General features: G+C 39.5%; 1 protein-coding gene across 5 annotated transcripts in view; it reads left to right on the forward strand.

The window, feature by feature from the left end:
- The first annotated feature begins 5190 nt into the window (after nucleotides 1-5190).
- Nucleotides 5191-18529, forward strand: part of PHEX (phosphate regulating endopeptidase homolog X-linked) — a 140559-nt gene continuing 127220 nt past the window's right edge. For 2 of the 5 annotated variants that reach the window (XM_038397225.2, XM_038397240.2), the window contains exons 1-3: nucleotides 5630-6117; nucleotides 9677-9745; nucleotides 12478-12639. In XM_038397225.2, the coding sequence (XP_038253153.1) occupies nucleotides 5994-6117; nucleotides 9677-9745; nucleotides 12478-12639 (355 nt within the window). In that variant the 5' untranslated portion in view covers nucleotides 5630-5993. Of the gene's footprint in view, nucleotides 6118-9676; nucleotides 9746-12189; nucleotides 12229-12477; nucleotides 12640-18529 lie in introns of those variants that run through there. The other 3 variants (XM_038397218.2, XM_038397247.2, XM_038397230.2) reach the window with 3 other exon arrangements.

Below are 18529 nucleotides of genomic sequence, written 5' to 3' on the forward strand. Positions count from 1 at the left end.
ATTGGGATGCACCTGGATTCTCTCACAGCCTGTGCTTTCCTCACAGTGTACCACGCTCTCTTCTCTCATTACAGCTTTATGCCACATATCATGCCACGTATCTTTTTCATTATGCCACATATCATGCACCTTCATCTGCTGATGTCTTTCCCTCTTTGGCCACATGGTGACACCTCTTCAATGCCCCATGTGCTACCTTCAACTATGGCTCAAGTTGATCTTCAAACCACAAACAGACTCCTTAGACAAGCCCATCCTACTCCCCTGGATCATCCTTGAGTCCCTCATGTGCTGAACCAACCTACCCAAGGTCCTGGCTGGTACCAAATTTGCACCTCCCACTACTTTACACTAATCTCACCACACATGCCTCCCTTACTGGTTGGGGTGTCCACCTGGATGATCACACAGTCCAAGGCCTCTGGACACCAAGAGAGGCCAGGATGTACATCAACATCCTGGAACTGAGAACTGCCCATCTTGCCTGTCGGGCATTTCTCCCCCACATATGATCCCGTCACATGCAACTGCTATCCGACAACATAAGAACGGCCATATTGGGTCAGACCAAAGGTCCATCTAGCCCAGTATCCTGTCTTCCAATGGTGGCCAATGCCAGGTGCCCCAGAGGGAATGAACAAAGCAGGTAATCATCAAGTGATCCATCCCCGTCGCCCATTCTCAGCTTCTGACAAACAGAGGCCAGGAACACCATCCCTACCCATCCTGGCTAATAGTCATTGATGGACCTATTCTCCATGAACTTATCTAGTTATTTTTGAACCCTGTTATAGTTTTGGCCTTCATAACATCCTTTGGCAAGGAGTTCCACAGGTTGACTGTGCGTTGTGTGGAAAAAATACTTCAGTTTGTTTGTTTTAAACCTGCTGCCTATTAATTTGATTTGGTGACCCCAGTTCTTGTGTTATGAGAAGGAGTAAATAACACTTCCTAATTTACTTTCTCCACACCCGTCATGATTTTATAGACCTCTATCATATCCCCCCTTATTCGTCTCTTTTCCAAGCTGAAAAGTCCCAGGCTTATTCATATCATAGCCGTTCCATACCCTTAATAATTTTTGTTGCCCTTTTCTGAACCTTTTCCAGTTCCAATCTATCTTGTTTGAGATGGGGCAACCACATCTGCATGCAGTATTCAAGTATGTTTTCAGAGAACTATCCACAATGACTCCAAGATCTCTTTCTTGAGTGGTAACTGCTAATTTAGACCCCATCATTTTATATGTATGGTTGGAATTATGTTTTCCAATGTGCAGTGCATTACTTTACATTTATCAACATTGAATTTCATCTGCAATTTTGTTGGTTACCCAGTTTTGTGAGATCCTTTTGTAGCTCTTCATGGTCTGCTTGGGACTTAACTATCTTGAGTACTTTTGTATCATCTGCAAAATTTGCCATCTCACTGTTTACCCTTTTTCCAGATCATTTATGAATATGTTGAATAGGACTAGTGCCAGTACAGACCCCTGGGGGGACACCAGTATTTACCTGTCTCCATTCTGAAAACTGACCATTTATCCCTACCCTTTGTTTCCTATCTTTTAACCAGTTACCAATCCATGTAAGGATCTTCCCTCTTATCGCATGACAGCTTACTTTGTTTAAAAGCCTTTGGTGAGGGTTCTTGTCAAAGGCTTGCTGAAAATCAAAGTACACTATATCCACTGGATCCCCTTGTCCACATGCTTGTTAAAGAATTCTAGTAGATTGGTGAGGCATGATTTCCCTTTACAAAAACCATGTTGACTCTTCCCCAACAAACTATGTTCATCTATGTGTCTGACAATTTTGTTCTTTACTATAGTTTCAGCCAATTTGCCCTGTACTGAAGTCAGGGTTACTGGCCTGTAATTGCTGGATCACCTCTGGAGCCCTTTTTTAAAATTGTCATCACATTAGCTATCCTCCAGTCATCTGGTACAGAAAATTATTTAAATGATAGTTTACAAACTAAGGTTAGTAGTTCTGCAATTTCACATTTGAGTTCCTTCAGAACTCTTGGGTGAATACCATCTGTCCTGGTGTCTTATTACTGTTTAGTTTATCAATTTGTTCCAAAACCTCCTTTAATGATACCTCAATCTGGGACAATTCCTCAGGTTTGTCACGTAAAAAGAATGGCTCAGGTTTGGGAATCTCCTTCACATCCTCAGCTGTGAAGACCAATGCAAATAATTAATTTAGTTTATCCACAATGGCCTTATCCTCCTTGAGTGCTCCTTTAGCATCTTGATTGTCCACTGGCCCCACTGGTTGTTTAGCAGGCTTCCTGATTCTGATGTACTTAAAAAAAAAAATTGCTGTTACTTTTTGAGTCTTTGGCTAGCTGTTCTTCTCATTCTTTTTTGGCCTTCCTAATTATACTTTTACACTTCACTTGCCAAAGTTTATGCTCTTTTCTATTTTCCTCACTAGGATTTAACTTTCACTTTTTAAGGGATGGCCTTTTGTCTCTCATTGCTTCTTTTACTTTGTTGTTTAGCCATGGTGGCACTTTTTTGGTTCTCATACTATGTTTTTTAATTTGGGGTATACATTTAAGTTGAGCCTCTATTATGGTGTCTTTAAAAAGTTGCAGGGGTTTCACTTTTGGCATTGTATCTTTTGATTTCTGTTTAACTAAATTCCTCATTTTGGCCCCTTTCTGAAATTAAATGCTGCAGTGTTGGGCTGCTGTGGTGTTTCCCTCACCACAGGGATGTTAAAGTTAATTATATTGTGGTCACTATTACCACTATACTCACCTGTGCTCTAGGATCTCCTCTTGTGGGTTCCAGGACTAGCTGCTCTAAAAAGCAGTCATTTAAGGCTGTCCCTCTTAGCTTAGTCCATGCCGGGGAGGAGGGAGAGGGAGTAAATCCTGCCTCAAAAGGGATGACTGGGGAGACTTTCATTGACATTTCCTTCGTTTAAGTTCCCTCCTACAGGTCTTACCAGGAAAGGGGGACGAACAGGGCCCAGGAAGCTAACTGAAGAGTAAAACATATATATATATTTCTGTTGAGAGCATGAACATGGCAATTTTACATGTAGCTTTTTACTTGCAGAGAGGTAGTCTGGGAGTGCAAGATTTTTGAAAATGACTGTCAGTTCTACAGTTGGGCCAGAAATTCAGGCCCACCCCTTGTTGTCTCAGACCTGAAGAGAAAAAGTAATTAATTAAATTTGCAGTGATAAACTTAATCACGGATATAGTTGGAAAACTCACCATCTTTACAGGGGCCAGGGGGCAACCCAGACTAGTGAAGGGTTTTCACTACTTGCCGTCAAACCCTGGGTGCCTTATAATGGTTTGCTGTTGTAGTGTCCAGCCTGGGTCGCTCATAACCAGCCTACAAGCATGCAGATCACACCCGGAAGTGTCTGTATGCTAGACAGTGCTGTTTCAGCCCTTCTGAGCTTAGCAGCCTATCTACCGCCCTGTGGCCCCACTCTGGCTTCCAGCAGCCTTGGTTACAACCAGCAAGGTGGCCCCCAACCCACACCCAGTCCTGAGTTTTCACAAAACTATGTGCTCTGTAATGTCCAGTCCTCTCCTGGACAGTTCAGAGAAAAAATAAAGTTTGTTCTTGTAAAGAGACAAAGGCATATCACAGCTTATTAACTTAACTGGGGTAAATACATCCTTTCCTTTAAACACTGCACTGAGTCGATTTATAGTAAAATAAATCAAATTTATTAACAATAGGCCATATGCTTAGTGATGCCAAGTAAAAGGAATAAAATTAGCAAGCGTTACAAGCAAATACAAGTGAAAAAGCACATCTAAAAGTCTAAAACTTAATCTAGCAGGGTACAAGCTGTATTCAAACTGGTTTCTCACGCCAGTCTTCCTTCTTCCCAGCCATGGGTCACTTTCCCTCTGTCAGGACCTTCCAGAGAAGTACAAGATGCTGGCTTCCCTTGTCTCCCTCGGTGAATGATCTTTGCCTAAGCAGGTTTCTCCTCTGCATTCAGTTTCCAGAGACTTCACCCCCTGACCCCCATTGGTTGAAGGGCTCATCTTTGTCAGCTTGCAGGAGCTCTGGTCCCTTGTGTCTGCCTAGTGATGGATGCCAAAGATTTCTTCTGTCCTTGCTTATATCTTCCAAAGTTCCATGACTTTGCTTCAAGAGGCAGGGTGACCTCCTGCTGTTCTTCTCTTCCTGAGGGCTTCCTACCCCCCCTGCTGATTTCTATGTAAATGGGGCTTCTATTGTTTTTGGTCACACCTTGCTTGATTTCATTGGAGACAGGTAGATAGTTGCCTTCATTCCTGTCTGGGAGGGAACTTGTTTCTCCCTGTTTGGCCACAGATTTTAAAACATAATATCATTAAGTATCCATATTTCCTCATAGTGTTAATACATATATTTCACAATGATATTAATCACCAGTGTGTCATTAGTTTTCAGAAAAGACCTTCCTCTGTACAATTTGCTAATTCAATAATTTTGTATAGAATCAGTTGATTCAATTGTTTATTACTTCAGGTTCTAACTCCCTGTCTTTGTAGATCAGTGAACCTTTGAAATGGATTCTTGTGAGTGTTACCCCTCAAAGAAAAGTTCATTCAAGCTGTAAGCAAGGCAACATTGAGTCAAGTGGTGAAGGAGGTTCCATGCTCTTTCTTCTCCCAACTGTTAGCTTTAATAACTTCGTTTACCTAATATGTTAAAATGGACCGTCATTGTCTTTGCCTGAAGATTGGGCTGTTCTGAGAATGAAATACAAATTCCTTTCTAAGGCAGACCTGTTTACCAACTCCACGTGACATGCCTGGTTTAAACACACGTTAGTCATTGTTCAAACATATATCTATAACTCTTAATATCCATTGTATACAAACATCATGCAAGAATATTAATGATCACTGTTACTAGTTTTCAAATCATATCTCAAAATGAATATTTTGTACAATGATTATTACAATAGTATGGATGGTAGGATCAGTTCTACAGTTTGGCAAGAAATTCTTGCCCCTCCGTTGTTGCCTCAGACCAGAGGGAAAAAAATCAACTTGAAACAATAAATGCCATAGGGATTTAGCTGGAAAACTCTCAGCATCAAAAGCAACTTTTGTCCAAATTTAAACCTTGGAACTGGAAATCCCTGTAACTAAACCTTCCCTCATCCACAATTGCCCCAAATGCATATATTCTCTGCTATCCCACTCCTAGTACTGGAAATGTTTCATTCAGAAGCCCGGTGTCTTTTACTAGCATACCCAGCAGCACCACAGGACGTAGAATATGGCTTGTCTGAAATTTAAAAAAAGAGAGAGAACTCTTCTGTAGGTTGTCTTAATTACTACTTTGCACTGCATCTGAGCATGACTATGATTTTTGGCACATAGTATCATATACAAAGTTCCCAAAATAAAATACTACAAGATATCCCAAAACCCCCAAGGAAACTTTATAAAGAGATTTGTAAGCTTGAGAGGATGTCTTTTCTGATGAAGAAAATGATGCAGCAAGGATGATTAAAGAAAAAGGAATCATGTTCAGCAGATAATTAGGTTCTTTAAATAGGTGCAAGAAAAACCACTCCACCAATTTTAGTGTTAGAAAACGTTTGCTAGAAGTTTAGTTTTGATAGTAAAGGGTTTTATCGCTATATGTTTGAGTAGCTAAAATATCTGTTCAGCAAATATTCATGTTCTGAACAGATAAGAGACTATGAAGCAATTGGTTCATACAGACTTTGCAGACAGCAAGAGCTGTAAATAAAGTAGTCACTGTTTGTCATCCCAAGTCCTGGTCAGAGGAAAATTTAAGACAGCCAGTGTTTCTTGTATGTTTTTTTTCTTTTTGAGATAGAGTGTGGGCTAGAAAATGGTTCATGACAGGAACTTTAAGTTGTAAATAAGAAAGTGACAGACAAGACAGAGCTTATATAGAGGGTTTGTGACTAGCTGAAATGCTGGCAAAGCAGCAGTAAAAAGAAAACAAGATTTCTTCTAGAGTGCTTTCTAAAATCATCCTAATGGAAGGAGAGGCAATGGGGAATTCGGTGCCAGACACAAAGAGGACTGCCAGCAAAGCCATTCGGATAGCCCTTGGCGTGCTCATAAGTGGTATTATAGTGCTTGGCATTGCACTTTTCCTAGGTAAGTTAAAAGTTATACCTTAGCAAAATTGAAACTCTCTCAAGGTTTTCTACTTCTTGCTGGGATGCAAGTACTATATGGCTTACCTATGCATAGTTTTGGCTATATTCACCATCCTTTCTCCTTCTGCTGTTTTATTTTAAATGGAAATGAAAATATTTCAATAAAGACATTTGTAAAACAAACTGTTATAGTTGGGAGCTGCCACACCAGCAACCATAACGTTGAATACTTTATTTGAATGTGACTGTTCAGTAGAAGGTACTCTATTAAGAATTGTGGTCTTGTATAGTTTGGAGAGAGACTGGTAAAATTATGTGTATGAATAATGCTGATTTACTGATAGATTCTGACTAATATGGGTTAATAGTTTTTGTTTGCAGAAAACTGAGCTCTCAAGTGTGAGCGTGATGGAATCCCTGTGGTTATTCATTTCATTTGGTCACCATTAGGATTTGACAAAATGTTCTGCACGTTTCTTTTTACCAGTTAATGTTTTTCTGTGATGAATCTTTGAATCTTCTTTGGAAAGATGGTAATCAAATGCATGGTGGTTGAAATTAAACTATTTGCATCAGATTTATTAGCTACAGTTGAACAGAGTGGAGATGGAATATTTTCCTCTCCAGGATCTGGAGTTTATTGTGAATGAATTTTGTAGGGATATTGCTTAAAGTACATTCACAGATCTATAAAATGATGTGGAATATATTTAGTTGTGCCAAAGATGCCTACTACTAAATGAAAACCATCTGGGAAAGCAGTATTTCATAAAAGCTCAATAGGGTCAGATCCTCATGTGGAGTAAATCAGTGTAATTTGTTTGAATTTGACAGAGCTATGCTGCTTTACACCAGTTGTGAATCTGGCCTCTAAGGATGTTAATGCATTTTATTTCTCTCAGCTCTTTTATAGTTTTGTTTGAAAAGTATACTAGCCCTAGTGCATTATCTATACTGAGAACCACTTTTTAAAATCTCCTGTACGTCAGCTAAAAACATCTATATGGAAAACTTAAAGCAACAGGCTACAGTACGTTGGTCCTGAACCTGCAAACACTTACACATGAAGAAAAGGAGTACTTGTGGCACCTTAGAGACTAACAAATTTATTAGAGCATAAGCTTTCATGAGCTACAGCTCACTTCATCGGATGAAGTGAGCTGTAGCTCACGAAAGCTTATGCTCTAATAAATTTGTTAGTCTCTAAGGTGCCACAAGTACTCCTTTTCTTTTTGCGAATACAGACTAACACGGCTGCTACTCTGAAACCTGCTAAAAAGACAATTATTTAAGGATAATAGGAGCCATCCTGCACCTAGTGGTCCAAAATCCCACTGACTTCTTTGGGAGCAGGATCAGGACCACCAGCACCCACAGCTCCCTTTCACCTTGCTGGGAGTTTTGGGGGCTCAGCATCTCTGATAATCAATAAGAAGTTGGAAAAATTGTCTCTTTCTGATGAGTGGGGTTTCTTGTTTGTATTTTCTGCACAAAAAAGAAGTTCTCTAGCAAGATTCAAAACAGCTACCAGAGTATATCGGTAAACTTCCAATAGAGTCCTCTTCCAGGAATATCTGACATACATAGGAATGTTGGCACAGCCCTGAACATCCCATCCAACTAGTTACCGCCACACTGTCACTTTCCATTTGGGGCTCTGTCAGGGGAGGATAGCTTAAAATTCTGGCTCTGATTCTGTATAAAATGTGCCAACAGATTCCAGAATGGAAATACACTGATTTCAGCTGGGCTTCATGGACTCGCCATTCCCTAGTCAACTTGGCCCAGTGCACTTTGAGAACCCAGCCATTCAGTTTGTCATTAAACATCTTTAGGAGCCTCATATCCCACATAAATTTAGTAATTCATGGCCCAGCCTAATCTCCTGCTCTGGTGGTAGGAGCAGAGGGGAAGGAAAGATCACTCTGCCCATACCTTCTCTGGCAGCAAGATCAGAGAATAAGGTGATTTAAGGTTTGATTTAAATACCCTTTGCCCCTGCTTCGCTGGTAGCTTTGGACTTCACAAACTGTAAAGCTAGCGAGATTTTTTCTGTGGCGTTTAAAGTCTTCTCACATTGAGGTATTTATACCGCTTATTTTCTTAGAAGTCTGGAAATAACCTTAAGAAGTAGATGCAGAATAGGTGTAACGGGTAATGTAATCACGATTGTATGTAATAATGGGTTCTGGTAACATCAGACGGCAAGACGATTGAGCTGGTCAAAACTTTTCAATTGAAATAATTTCCCTCCAAAAATATAGGGTTTAATCAAAACCAAAAATGTGTTTTTCAAATTTTTAATATTTTTTTGACAGGAAATTTCTAAACAAATCAAAATGTGTTGTTTTTGTATTGAAATTTTGTTTTTTGAAAACAAACACAGTTTTCAGATTTCTCCCAGCCCCCTTCTTCCTCTTCTTTTCCCTTTTTAACACTGAGCATAACAGACCGGATAAGGGCTAGGCTTCTTTTTTCACTTTATAACATTGTCCCTTTAAATTGTTGGTATCTTTTCAAAAGTTGGAGAAGTTTTGAAATGTTATAAACTAGAAAAAGGAAAAAAAATAATTCCTCCTAAACATGCAACCTGCCTCCCCACCCCAACAACTTTGAGGGGGGTGTTATTCATTTTAATCCACTCGGGGAATAGGAGAGAAAGGAGGAAAAACAAGAATTTGCAGGGTTTTACAAAATATTTAGAGAAAATGTTGAAGAAACAAAAAGCTATTGCCTTTCAAACCACATGAAACAGAAACAACTGGTACATTTCAACATTTTTTTTTCATTCCCCCCGCCATTGTTAGAGCAGATCTACAAGACAGCAACACTCAAAGGATTTATTACTTTAGCCCCCAGAGGAACTGCACATATATTTTGTGGATAACCTTTTGAAATATTAGACTTGGAAAGGTTCTGAAAACCAGTGAAGAAGCTAAAGCACAGTAGCTGTCTGAAGCCTCTGAATAGCTGAAAATTACTAGGGACACTGTAAAGCCATTTTATTAATTTTTTAAATTACCGCACTGGTCTTGTTTTTAAACAAATGCAGTGTTGTGATACAAGAGAATCTACACAAGGTTGTAATGACCAATGGGTGTGAGATCTTCCAAGCTGATAAATAAACAATGTGTTGATGTCAGTCCAAGAACTAGCATCTCTGGTACACTGGCCTTCTACCAGTGATGCCCTAGTGTTAGCCATTTAATGATGTTTGAAGGTGAGGTGTCTGCTTTTCCATGCTGCTATTTTTAGACTTATGAAAAATAAAATGGCAGCACCTGTTTCATAGAGTCATAGAATTTAAGGCCATAAAGGACCACCAGATCATCTAGTCTGATCTTCTGTATATAAACAGGCCATTAAACACCACCCAGCACCTACTTAGCAAGTACAATTTATTGAAACGAGGCATTCATACAAAGTACAAAAGTTACATTCTGTAGTATGTATATGGCAGGGTGTTCAAGCTACAAAGTTCATGATGTTTGACTCAAAATGCTAAAAATGAATTCATTGCAGTACAAATTATCCCAATTTGTTTTTCCATTTTGCAGTTAGCCAAGGTCTGATAAACCTTCATCCTAAGCAACAGTATTGCTTGACTTCAGAATGCATTGAAGCTGGTAAGCAACACTTTTCAATCTTGTTTTGTATAATAATTACAATACTTTGGTTGAGAGAAATATGGAATATTGATAGTATTCTATGGTTCCATGACTCCTTTTAACTCAAGAAGGCTTGGTAACAAAGAATATGTGTTAAGATATTTAAAAACCAATGCAGCAGCAATTTACTGTAGTTCTATTTTGTTTTTGTATTGCTAGCATGTTCTACTGTATCCTGTCTTTTTGTTGTTGTTGGTTTTTTTTGTTTTTTTTTTTTTGTTTTTTTACTGTAGGCCTAGTGTTGGATAAAGGCACTTTTAGGAATGCTCATATTAATGAAATTTCCTTTTCAGTAGCCAGCAAAGTAACTTATCAGCAAAATGTTAATAATCACATAGATGTTGTAGGGTCTGGTCTAGCAAATCCTCAATACCACGTGTGGTGACAATGGCCCTGATGCCACAGCTTGTTGCATGTAGGCGGACTGCTGTGCCCATTTAGAGAACCATGTGGTCATTTTTTCAGGATGGAGCCTATGGTGGCAGTAAATGTTTGCAGGCAAAGGGCCTTATAAAGCCAAGGTGACATTTTCTGAACTGCTCAGCTTTGGCTTAATCCTGCTCCCATTGAAAACAGTGGAGGTTGTCCAATTGACTTTAATGAGAGCAAAGTTAGACCAATGCTTAGTACATTTGAAAATCCAACTGTCAAAGTCAAACAAAGTTGACAACATGGCATCTTTTGGGGTATATTTTCAGGCCTCATAATGTATGGAGTTTGGATTGCACTTGATTGTTTAGCTGAACTTCTTGAGACTATAGAATTGGTTTGTAATCTCATTAGAATAAACTTTTTCATGAGATTTTCTACAGTTACTATTTCTACTTTGCCTTTTGAAACAACAATTTTGGGGGGGTATTTGGGTACTTCTACTTGCAGCTGAATCCTGAAAGATGAGAGAGAGAGAGAGAGACAAAAAATAGGAAGCAATAGGGTGGAATAAATTGACTAAATGTTTAAGAACCTCAAAAATATGGGATTTATTTTGAGATTTGGAAAAAACGGGCCCATATTTTATCTGAACTGTTTTTCCTGTTTCTTATGTTTGTTAGTTGTGCTAAAGTATGGCGGACCATAATATTTTTACTGGATCAACAGAAATTGTCACTCTGCACAGAGATAAGAATCAGAACTAGACAGCTACTTGACTCAATTGTCTTACTTCAAAAAGCAATGAGTAGTGAAGCTCTTCAGTGTATTCTTAAGGTCTAGGTCACAGCTTGTCTTACAACTATTCAAAAGCTGTACAATATTGCCTAAGGGCAAAGCATCCAGTAAAGATGGGCCCAAACTATACAGTACTGATGTGGATTAGGATCTTCACTTTCAAGGGAGTTCAGAGCTTCAGCTTTAGTTCAAGTTTGTCTCTAATATTTGAGACATCACAACTGGAGTTCAGAATGTATGGGAAGCTAAAAGCAGGTGGTTGCATTTGTTACAAAAGACAAAGACTATCTTTGGGCTAATATAGAGTATGCTTTATTGATTTATTTACAAACCTGTGTGTGCTTGCTGGACACTGTAAAAGAAGAAACAATGTAATGTTATTTAGGGTGCAAATAGGGACAGTTCTGATTTGGATAAAAACCAAACCAACCTTCATCAAAACTCCAACCAAACCAATCCTGAACTTTCTCTCTTTGTAGCTATCCAATGAACATTTAAAAATTCCACACTGGCAAAGTTATTGTAATGGCAATTCCAACCTAAATAAAACTAGCAGGTACTGTAAATATTACCACAGGCTTCCAGTCCAACTTTCAAAGAAAAATTGTTTGGATAAAATTCAAAATGTATGGATGTTTAGCCAAACTGAGCTGAACTTCTGAATCTTTGCAGTTATATCCACCATAGGTGCAGGTGGCTTCTGCTGTGCCTGAGAGAAGCAATGTTTTTTACAATTCCAATCTATTCTGATTGATAGTGAAGTGGGGACAGGAAAACTGCTCAGTACCCTATTCCATGCATGCCATCCAAATCAGATAATCTAGCTATTACATGCATATTTATGCCATAACCATTGATTAGGGGATTTGATTTTTACTGATAACCAGAAGAGAGATTGTTTGGTATATGGCTCAAAAAAACTTTCTAAAAGCCACTGACTATTAGACTTGATGCCTTTATCAGAAGAGTCTCCTCTCTAATAATAATCAGTGGGCATTCAGTCATAAAGATTAAACAGGAGGTATTTTCTTTCCTCTCTTCAAAGGTAGTAAAGAATTTTACACATTTTCCTTGAGTGCTACGCCGCTGCAGGTAAAGAATGTATAATTTTGAGGTGTTCTAATTACAGCTTGTATGACATGCTCTGATATTAAATGGCTAGATAGACTTCACTCTATCCTTGCAAGATGGAGATTCCATTTCTATTCAGGTTCTATAAATTCAATTTTTTTTAGATCTGGCTGCAGTGATCATCTCATAACAATCAATGGCAGGTTTGTCCAAATTAGTTATTACAATGAACGCACAAATATTTTGGCTGTTGTTTGACTTATGCCTGGGCAAAGTTAGATTCTGGAAACAGCAAGACCACCACAAGCCAGGGAATGATCTTTAGCCTTCAGATGAAGGTGAAAAGCCTTGCTTGGATAACTGATGCATGTTAACTATCATTTTGGGAATATAATCTGGCATAATTTTAAATTTTGCTAAAATAGTCCATACATCAATGTGATACTTTACAGCTGCCTCCATCTTAAGTAAAATAAACCAGTCTGTGGATCCCTGTGAGAATTTTTTTCGGTTTGCCTGTGATGGCTGGACATCTAATAATCCCATTCCTGAAGACTCGTCAAACTATGGAGTTTATCCTTGGCTGAGGCACAATGTGGACCTCAAGTTGAAAGGTAAATATATTCTTTCTGAAAGCAATAAGAGCTCTTTTCACTGCAGCTTGTTAGCTGGCTTTATATAGAAGGAATATTGACTCCATGCCCTTCCTTCATTTAGATTTATGTTGAATAACATCCAACAGAACAACATCACGTTCTCTTTTCATTGTATTTTTGCTGGTGCTTTTAATAAGAGTTACATTAACAGAAAACAACATGGAAAAAAAACACTGTGTATTGGGGTGGGGGGGGAAGAGAATGTTTCTGCTGGCAACCCAATGAAACATGAATCCAGTAACCCACTGTGTGTTCAACAGAGAATTATACTGAAGGGAAAGACTGCAGGATTTGATCGGATACTACTTAGGCCATGTTTACAGTGGGGAAATTTTCAAAACCTTTCCTCACCAGTTCAGTTGAAAGGGAACCAAAATTAATGGGATCTCTGGGATCCATTTTTGCTACTGTTTTTAAAAAGCGCTTCTTAATGAAATGGTAGTAAAAATTAATCTGTCTGTCCACGCTTTCTCTACACTGAGGATATCACTGGTTTTAACAGTTTGAAGCAGTGTTAGAACTCATGCAATTTTTAAATTTCCTCAGAATAGACAAAGACTTAGGGAAATGCACTACCCTGATTGTCCCAGAAAGTGAACGGAGAGCTGCCCACATGCTACAAATGTGACTTATCTGTTACATGGTGATTGTCACATGCCATCATATTTTCCTCGCCAACATATTCTTTTAGAGCAATATTGTGTAGTTACCTTCACTCAATGTTGTTCATGATCTTTTCTCTGCTTTCTGTGTTTATTTGATCACTGATATTTTAAGCCAAAGCTCATTTTACCTGAGGCTGTGGTGTAGCTGTGCCCACAGACTGTTTGAAGAACTATGGTTTGCAATGTTCTGAGCATGTTTACTTAATTTGTTGACGTAGAACAGCAGATCAGATCTTAGTATTCTGCTTCATTTAAATTCCTTTGCCAGCTGGTAAATAAGCCATCTAGGTGTGTGGCTCCCATTAAAATACCTGAATGTCATCAGAAAAACAGAAAACTGTGTATGAGAATGTGCATCTGAAGAAAAAATAGCCTGAAATGGATCTGTGTAGGGTGGTAGATATTTTTATCTGAACATGACCTGACTTTGTGCTGGACTCCATAGCTGTGCCACCTCAGCAGGAAGTTCTACAAGGAAGAAGGATGATGTTGATTGTTAGGTAGGAAAAAGTGTCAGATTTTTATAATCTTGACTGAAACTGTGAGTCATGTAATGGAAGGGAGACAGTTGTGCAAGATTTAATATTCTCTTTAAAGTGCCTTAACATAGTACAGTGAAAACATGTTGCTGAAATAACAACCACCTGCTCTGAGTGAAGCAGAGTGGAGAGCAATCAGCACTTTTGTGTTGCACTAAAATAAACTTATTGGATTTATTGATCTCAGGGATTTTTTGGTGCATTTTATGGGCTTTCTCCAACTAACTTTCATCAGTAAGGTCAGCATACAGTGCACATTCATTCTAGATACCATTAACTGTTTTTATAGCTGTGCTCAGTTACAAATATGATAGAACATGATCTAATGATTGCTGTGTTAGATCTTTCTTGAGGATGTCTCTGAACCAGGAAAACTATTGCTGGAAACTGGTTTAAGTTTTGCTTTCCTAATATTACTGCTGCCAAAACGACATATTAGGTAGCTTCATGTCATGCACCGACTGCAACCTTACATAAGCCTGATTTAATTAGCATTGTAGCAAGGTTTATTCAGCCACTGTGGACCGTTACTATAAACTACAATACATGTCACCTCTCACTAGAGCTGGGCAAAATTGTTTGGTATATTTGCCGAAAAATGCTATATTGCTCAACCCAAAACTTTAAGCAAGTTTGATCAAAAATTTTCCAGGCCCAGATCGAGAGACGAGACTGTGTGTTTGTTTCCCCTTGTCACCTTTAGACCAGTGGGCAGCACGCTTGTCTGGAACATGGGGGACTCAGGTTAGAATGCCCATTCTGGAACAGAGACTTGAACTCCGATGTTCTCCCATCCAGGTGAGTGCCCTAACCACCAGGCTATAGGCTATTCTAGGATAGGCTGGTCTCAATCTCTCCTATTGAAGCTGCTCCACTTTGTATAAATGCTTAAATATTCATTGGAGCAAGGGCTTGACTTCGGGTCTAGCCCCTGCTAAGGGAGTGCCCTAACCATTAGCCAATTGGCTATTCTGTTCTGCTCTAAGTCTTTCCTGTTGAAGCACTCCACTTTGTATAATTACAGTAGAATCTCAGAGTTACGAACAGCTAGGGAATGGAGGTTGTTTGTAACTCTGAACCAAATGTTAAGGTGGTTCTTTCAAAAGTTTACAGCTGAACATTGACTTAATACAACTTTGAAACTTTACTATGCAGAAGAAAAATGCTGCTTTTAACCATCTTAATTTAGATGAAACAAGCACAGAAGCAGTTTCCTTCCCTTGTCAAATCTTTTTTAAACTTTCCCTTTAGTTCTTTAATAGTTTTTTACGTTTAACACAGCACTGTATTGTATTTGCTTATTTTTTGTCTCTGCTGCTGTCTGATTGTGTACTTCCAGTTCCAAATGAGGTGTGTGGTTGACTGGTCAGTTCGTAATTCTGGTGTTAGTAACTCTGAGGTTCTACTGTACATAAAATTTACTGGGCCAGAGAGAGAGACAGAAAATGACTCTGTAGCCTAGTGATGCAGGCACTCACCTGGGAGGGTAGGAGATGTGCATTCAAATCCCTCCTCTGAATCATGCGGGGATAAGATGGTCATCCCAGGCAAGTGCCCTAAACACTAAGCTAAGGGGTATAATTCCTCCCTTTCCACAATGTCAGAACCAACTTTTTTTCCTGAAGTTTTGGTTTGCTGGCCAAACTGAAAAATAAATTAGTCGCTCAGCCCCACCTCTCGCCCTTGTTTTGGGGGGTCTTAGCCCTTTTAACAGATAACACTAGTGAAGGAAACATGCTAAACCTCATACTGAAACATTTTTGTGAGGTGGGTTTAGTGAAGCGGGGATCAGCAACATGGAAAGGAAAGGGAAGGGGAATGAGGGGGACAGGGCAGGGGAGAAGAGAATTAGAGGGGCAAGTGTGGAGTGAAGCTGAGGTGAAGAGATTTGGCAGGGAGGGGAAGGGTTGGAGCAAACAGCCCATCAGCACAGGGTAAAGCAGTGGTTCTCAACCTATTTACAGTTGTGGGCTGCATCCAATACTACCTCTATGGCCCTGAGGATGTCTCATGGGCTGTAGCTCTGTGCTGATTGGGCTGCAAGCAGGCTGCAGGTTGAGAACCACTGGGGTAGAGAAAGTCCAGTCAAAAGTGTAGGAAATGATCTGAGAGTGCAGAGGGTCCCTGTTTCTGCTCCAACCGGTGGGAGACTCTGATGGGGTTCTCTCTGCAGTTTCCCCCCAGGATGACATAGTGGTGTGGAGGGGAAGCATTGCCTGGGTCCTAGTGCCTCTATATTGTGTGTGGTGTTCTCCGCTGTATAGTTCCCAGCCCCCCGCTCAACTCCATTTTACAACCTCCCACCAGTGCAGCTTTGGCTGCTTCTGCCCCTTTCAGTGGGAGTTGATGGGTGCTCAGCACCTTTGGAAATCAGGCCCTTTATTTATGAGCCTAAATATGGACTTGAAAAACCTAACTTTAGGCACCCACATTGAAAAATTTGGCCTTGGTCTTCTAACTACTGTCAGTGGCGCCTTGCATTCTATTGTAGTTGTCCCTGTTTAACATCTAATTGTAGACTAGGAAAAAAATCTTTAAAGGACTGTTTACTGCTTAACTTCCAGGTTATTAAATATTTACCACATGAAAGAAAACTATTAATCTTACTCTGATAACATAGTTCGGGCATGTTTTGTTGTAGCTGTGTCAGTCCCAGGATATTAGAGAGACAAGGTGGGCGATATAATATCTTTTATTGGACCAGCTTGATATTGCCTCATTGACCTTGCCCCTCTCATAGTTGGGGCAGAAAGTCATGTTTTTAGTATTTATATTCTTTGATGATATGATATAGATGGAAGGCAATTTTTTATGGAATGTTCTTTCTTAAAATGAAATATTTTCTGGTCTATTTACTAATCTCTGAATACATCTCCATTTTAAGAAGAAAATAAATAATTGGAGGGAGGCTTCGGTAGTGGTTTTTGGAAAGCTGCAGTAATTGGATTCTGATTTTTCAAGGACATAATCAAAACAGTGTGTGACTTGGTTTTGGATTCATGGACAACTGGAAATAGAGAGAGATTCCCAAATCTTCGTAGACAGTAGTAGAAGGACTAGAATTGGACATATCAGAAGCCAGAAATGAGTCCACAGTTAGTTCTTTCAGGATGCTGATAAATAAGAGCCCAGAATGAGGTAAAGGACAAGGCAGATGTCAGCTTCAGGAGTGGCAGGAGTATTCAAGCAGCATGTCTGTGAAAGATTCATGGCCCTGATGTGGTGCATAACAAAGAAAGGAATGGCTGAGAGTGGCAATGAAATTAGGTGATACTGCATGAGTAGTCAATGCCGCCCACCTGCATCAATGGGCAGGGTAACTTGAGGCACCAGTGTTGAAAGTGGGACAGTCTCAGTGGCAAGGGAAGGAGTCACTCGCTAATGGATAATAGGCAGCTTTCCCCCCCCCACAGCCCCCGGTAGTCTCTGACACCCATTGGCCAGTTGGGGTGGAGGGGTGCTGATTGGACCATTCCCCAGATCCCAGGACTTAGCCCAGCGCAGGGGCCATGTGGACCCTCATTTAGCTCTGTTCCAGAAGGTACTGGAACCAATTAAATATCTGGTTATAGGAGAGCATGGATGATGGGCGGATAGCACCCCTTTCTTGTGTTAAAGTTTAAGAAAAGTTCTGGCCTTCCGCTTATATCCATGCATATGTCTGTCCTCATTTTGCCTCTGTGTCTACAGCAATTGGCATGTACTCAGTTTGCCCTCTTCTTCACTGGTTACATGCAGAGAAGAGACAAGAAATCTGTGTTTTTTGTTTAGCTGGGTAGGTTATGTTTTAGTTTTGCAAACGTAAAACCAACACTTTTTTTTTTTGTATTTTGGTGTAGGGTTTGGGTTTACAGTCCACAGGAATATGAAATAGTTGATGCTTTTAATGTTTTGCCTTACTCACTTACAACAAATTCATACTAAAATAAATAATGTTATTTTCCCTTTAAATATTTTTTCCATAATCATAGGACAGAATTATTATTTTTTAAACAAACAGACCAAAACCCCTATGCAAACCCCATCCACAACATTTTAACGATATGTAATGCATGAAATCCTAAACCTATTAAAGTCAATTACAAGACTTCCATCAACTTCAATAGGACCAAGATTTCACTCACAGTATGGCAGCATACCATAAACCAGCCTCCAACTTGCCAAAATTCAGATAGGTCATGAATTTAAAAATGGGGCAGTGTAATTTTGGTTTTGATCTAGATTCAGGTGCCACAAATCTAACATCAAACTTTCTGGTTGATATTTTTGGAATTATGTGGAGTTTTGATTTGTCTTTTGTGTATCCTCTAGTATTTAACCATTGCTGACTGACTGCATGATGAGAGACAAGGTTCATGAGGTAATATCTTTTATTTAACCAACTTCTGTTGGTGAGAGAGACAAGCTTTCAAGCAACACAAAGCTCTGAAGTTTGTCTCTCTCACCAAAAGAAGTTGGTCAAATAAAAGATATTACCTCGGCCGCCTTGTGTGTCTCATATCTTGGGACCAACACAGCTACAAAAACACTGCATAGATTGTATGATGTCTAATTTAAGACTACATTTGATTTGCAGTTATATTAGGTGCACTTCAAAAGTTTCCATCGGTTTGATGGAGATTGTCAGTTCCAGTAGTGTTCCCA

Source organism: Dermochelys coriacea, chromosome 1 (assembly GCF_009764565.3).
Source record: "Dermochelys coriacea isolate rDerCor1 chromosome 1, rDerCor1.pri.v4, whole genome shotgun sequence".
In the NCBI taxonomy this organism is placed as follows: domain Eukaryota; kingdom Metazoa; phylum Chordata; order Testudines; family Dermochelyidae; genus Dermochelys; species Dermochelys coriacea.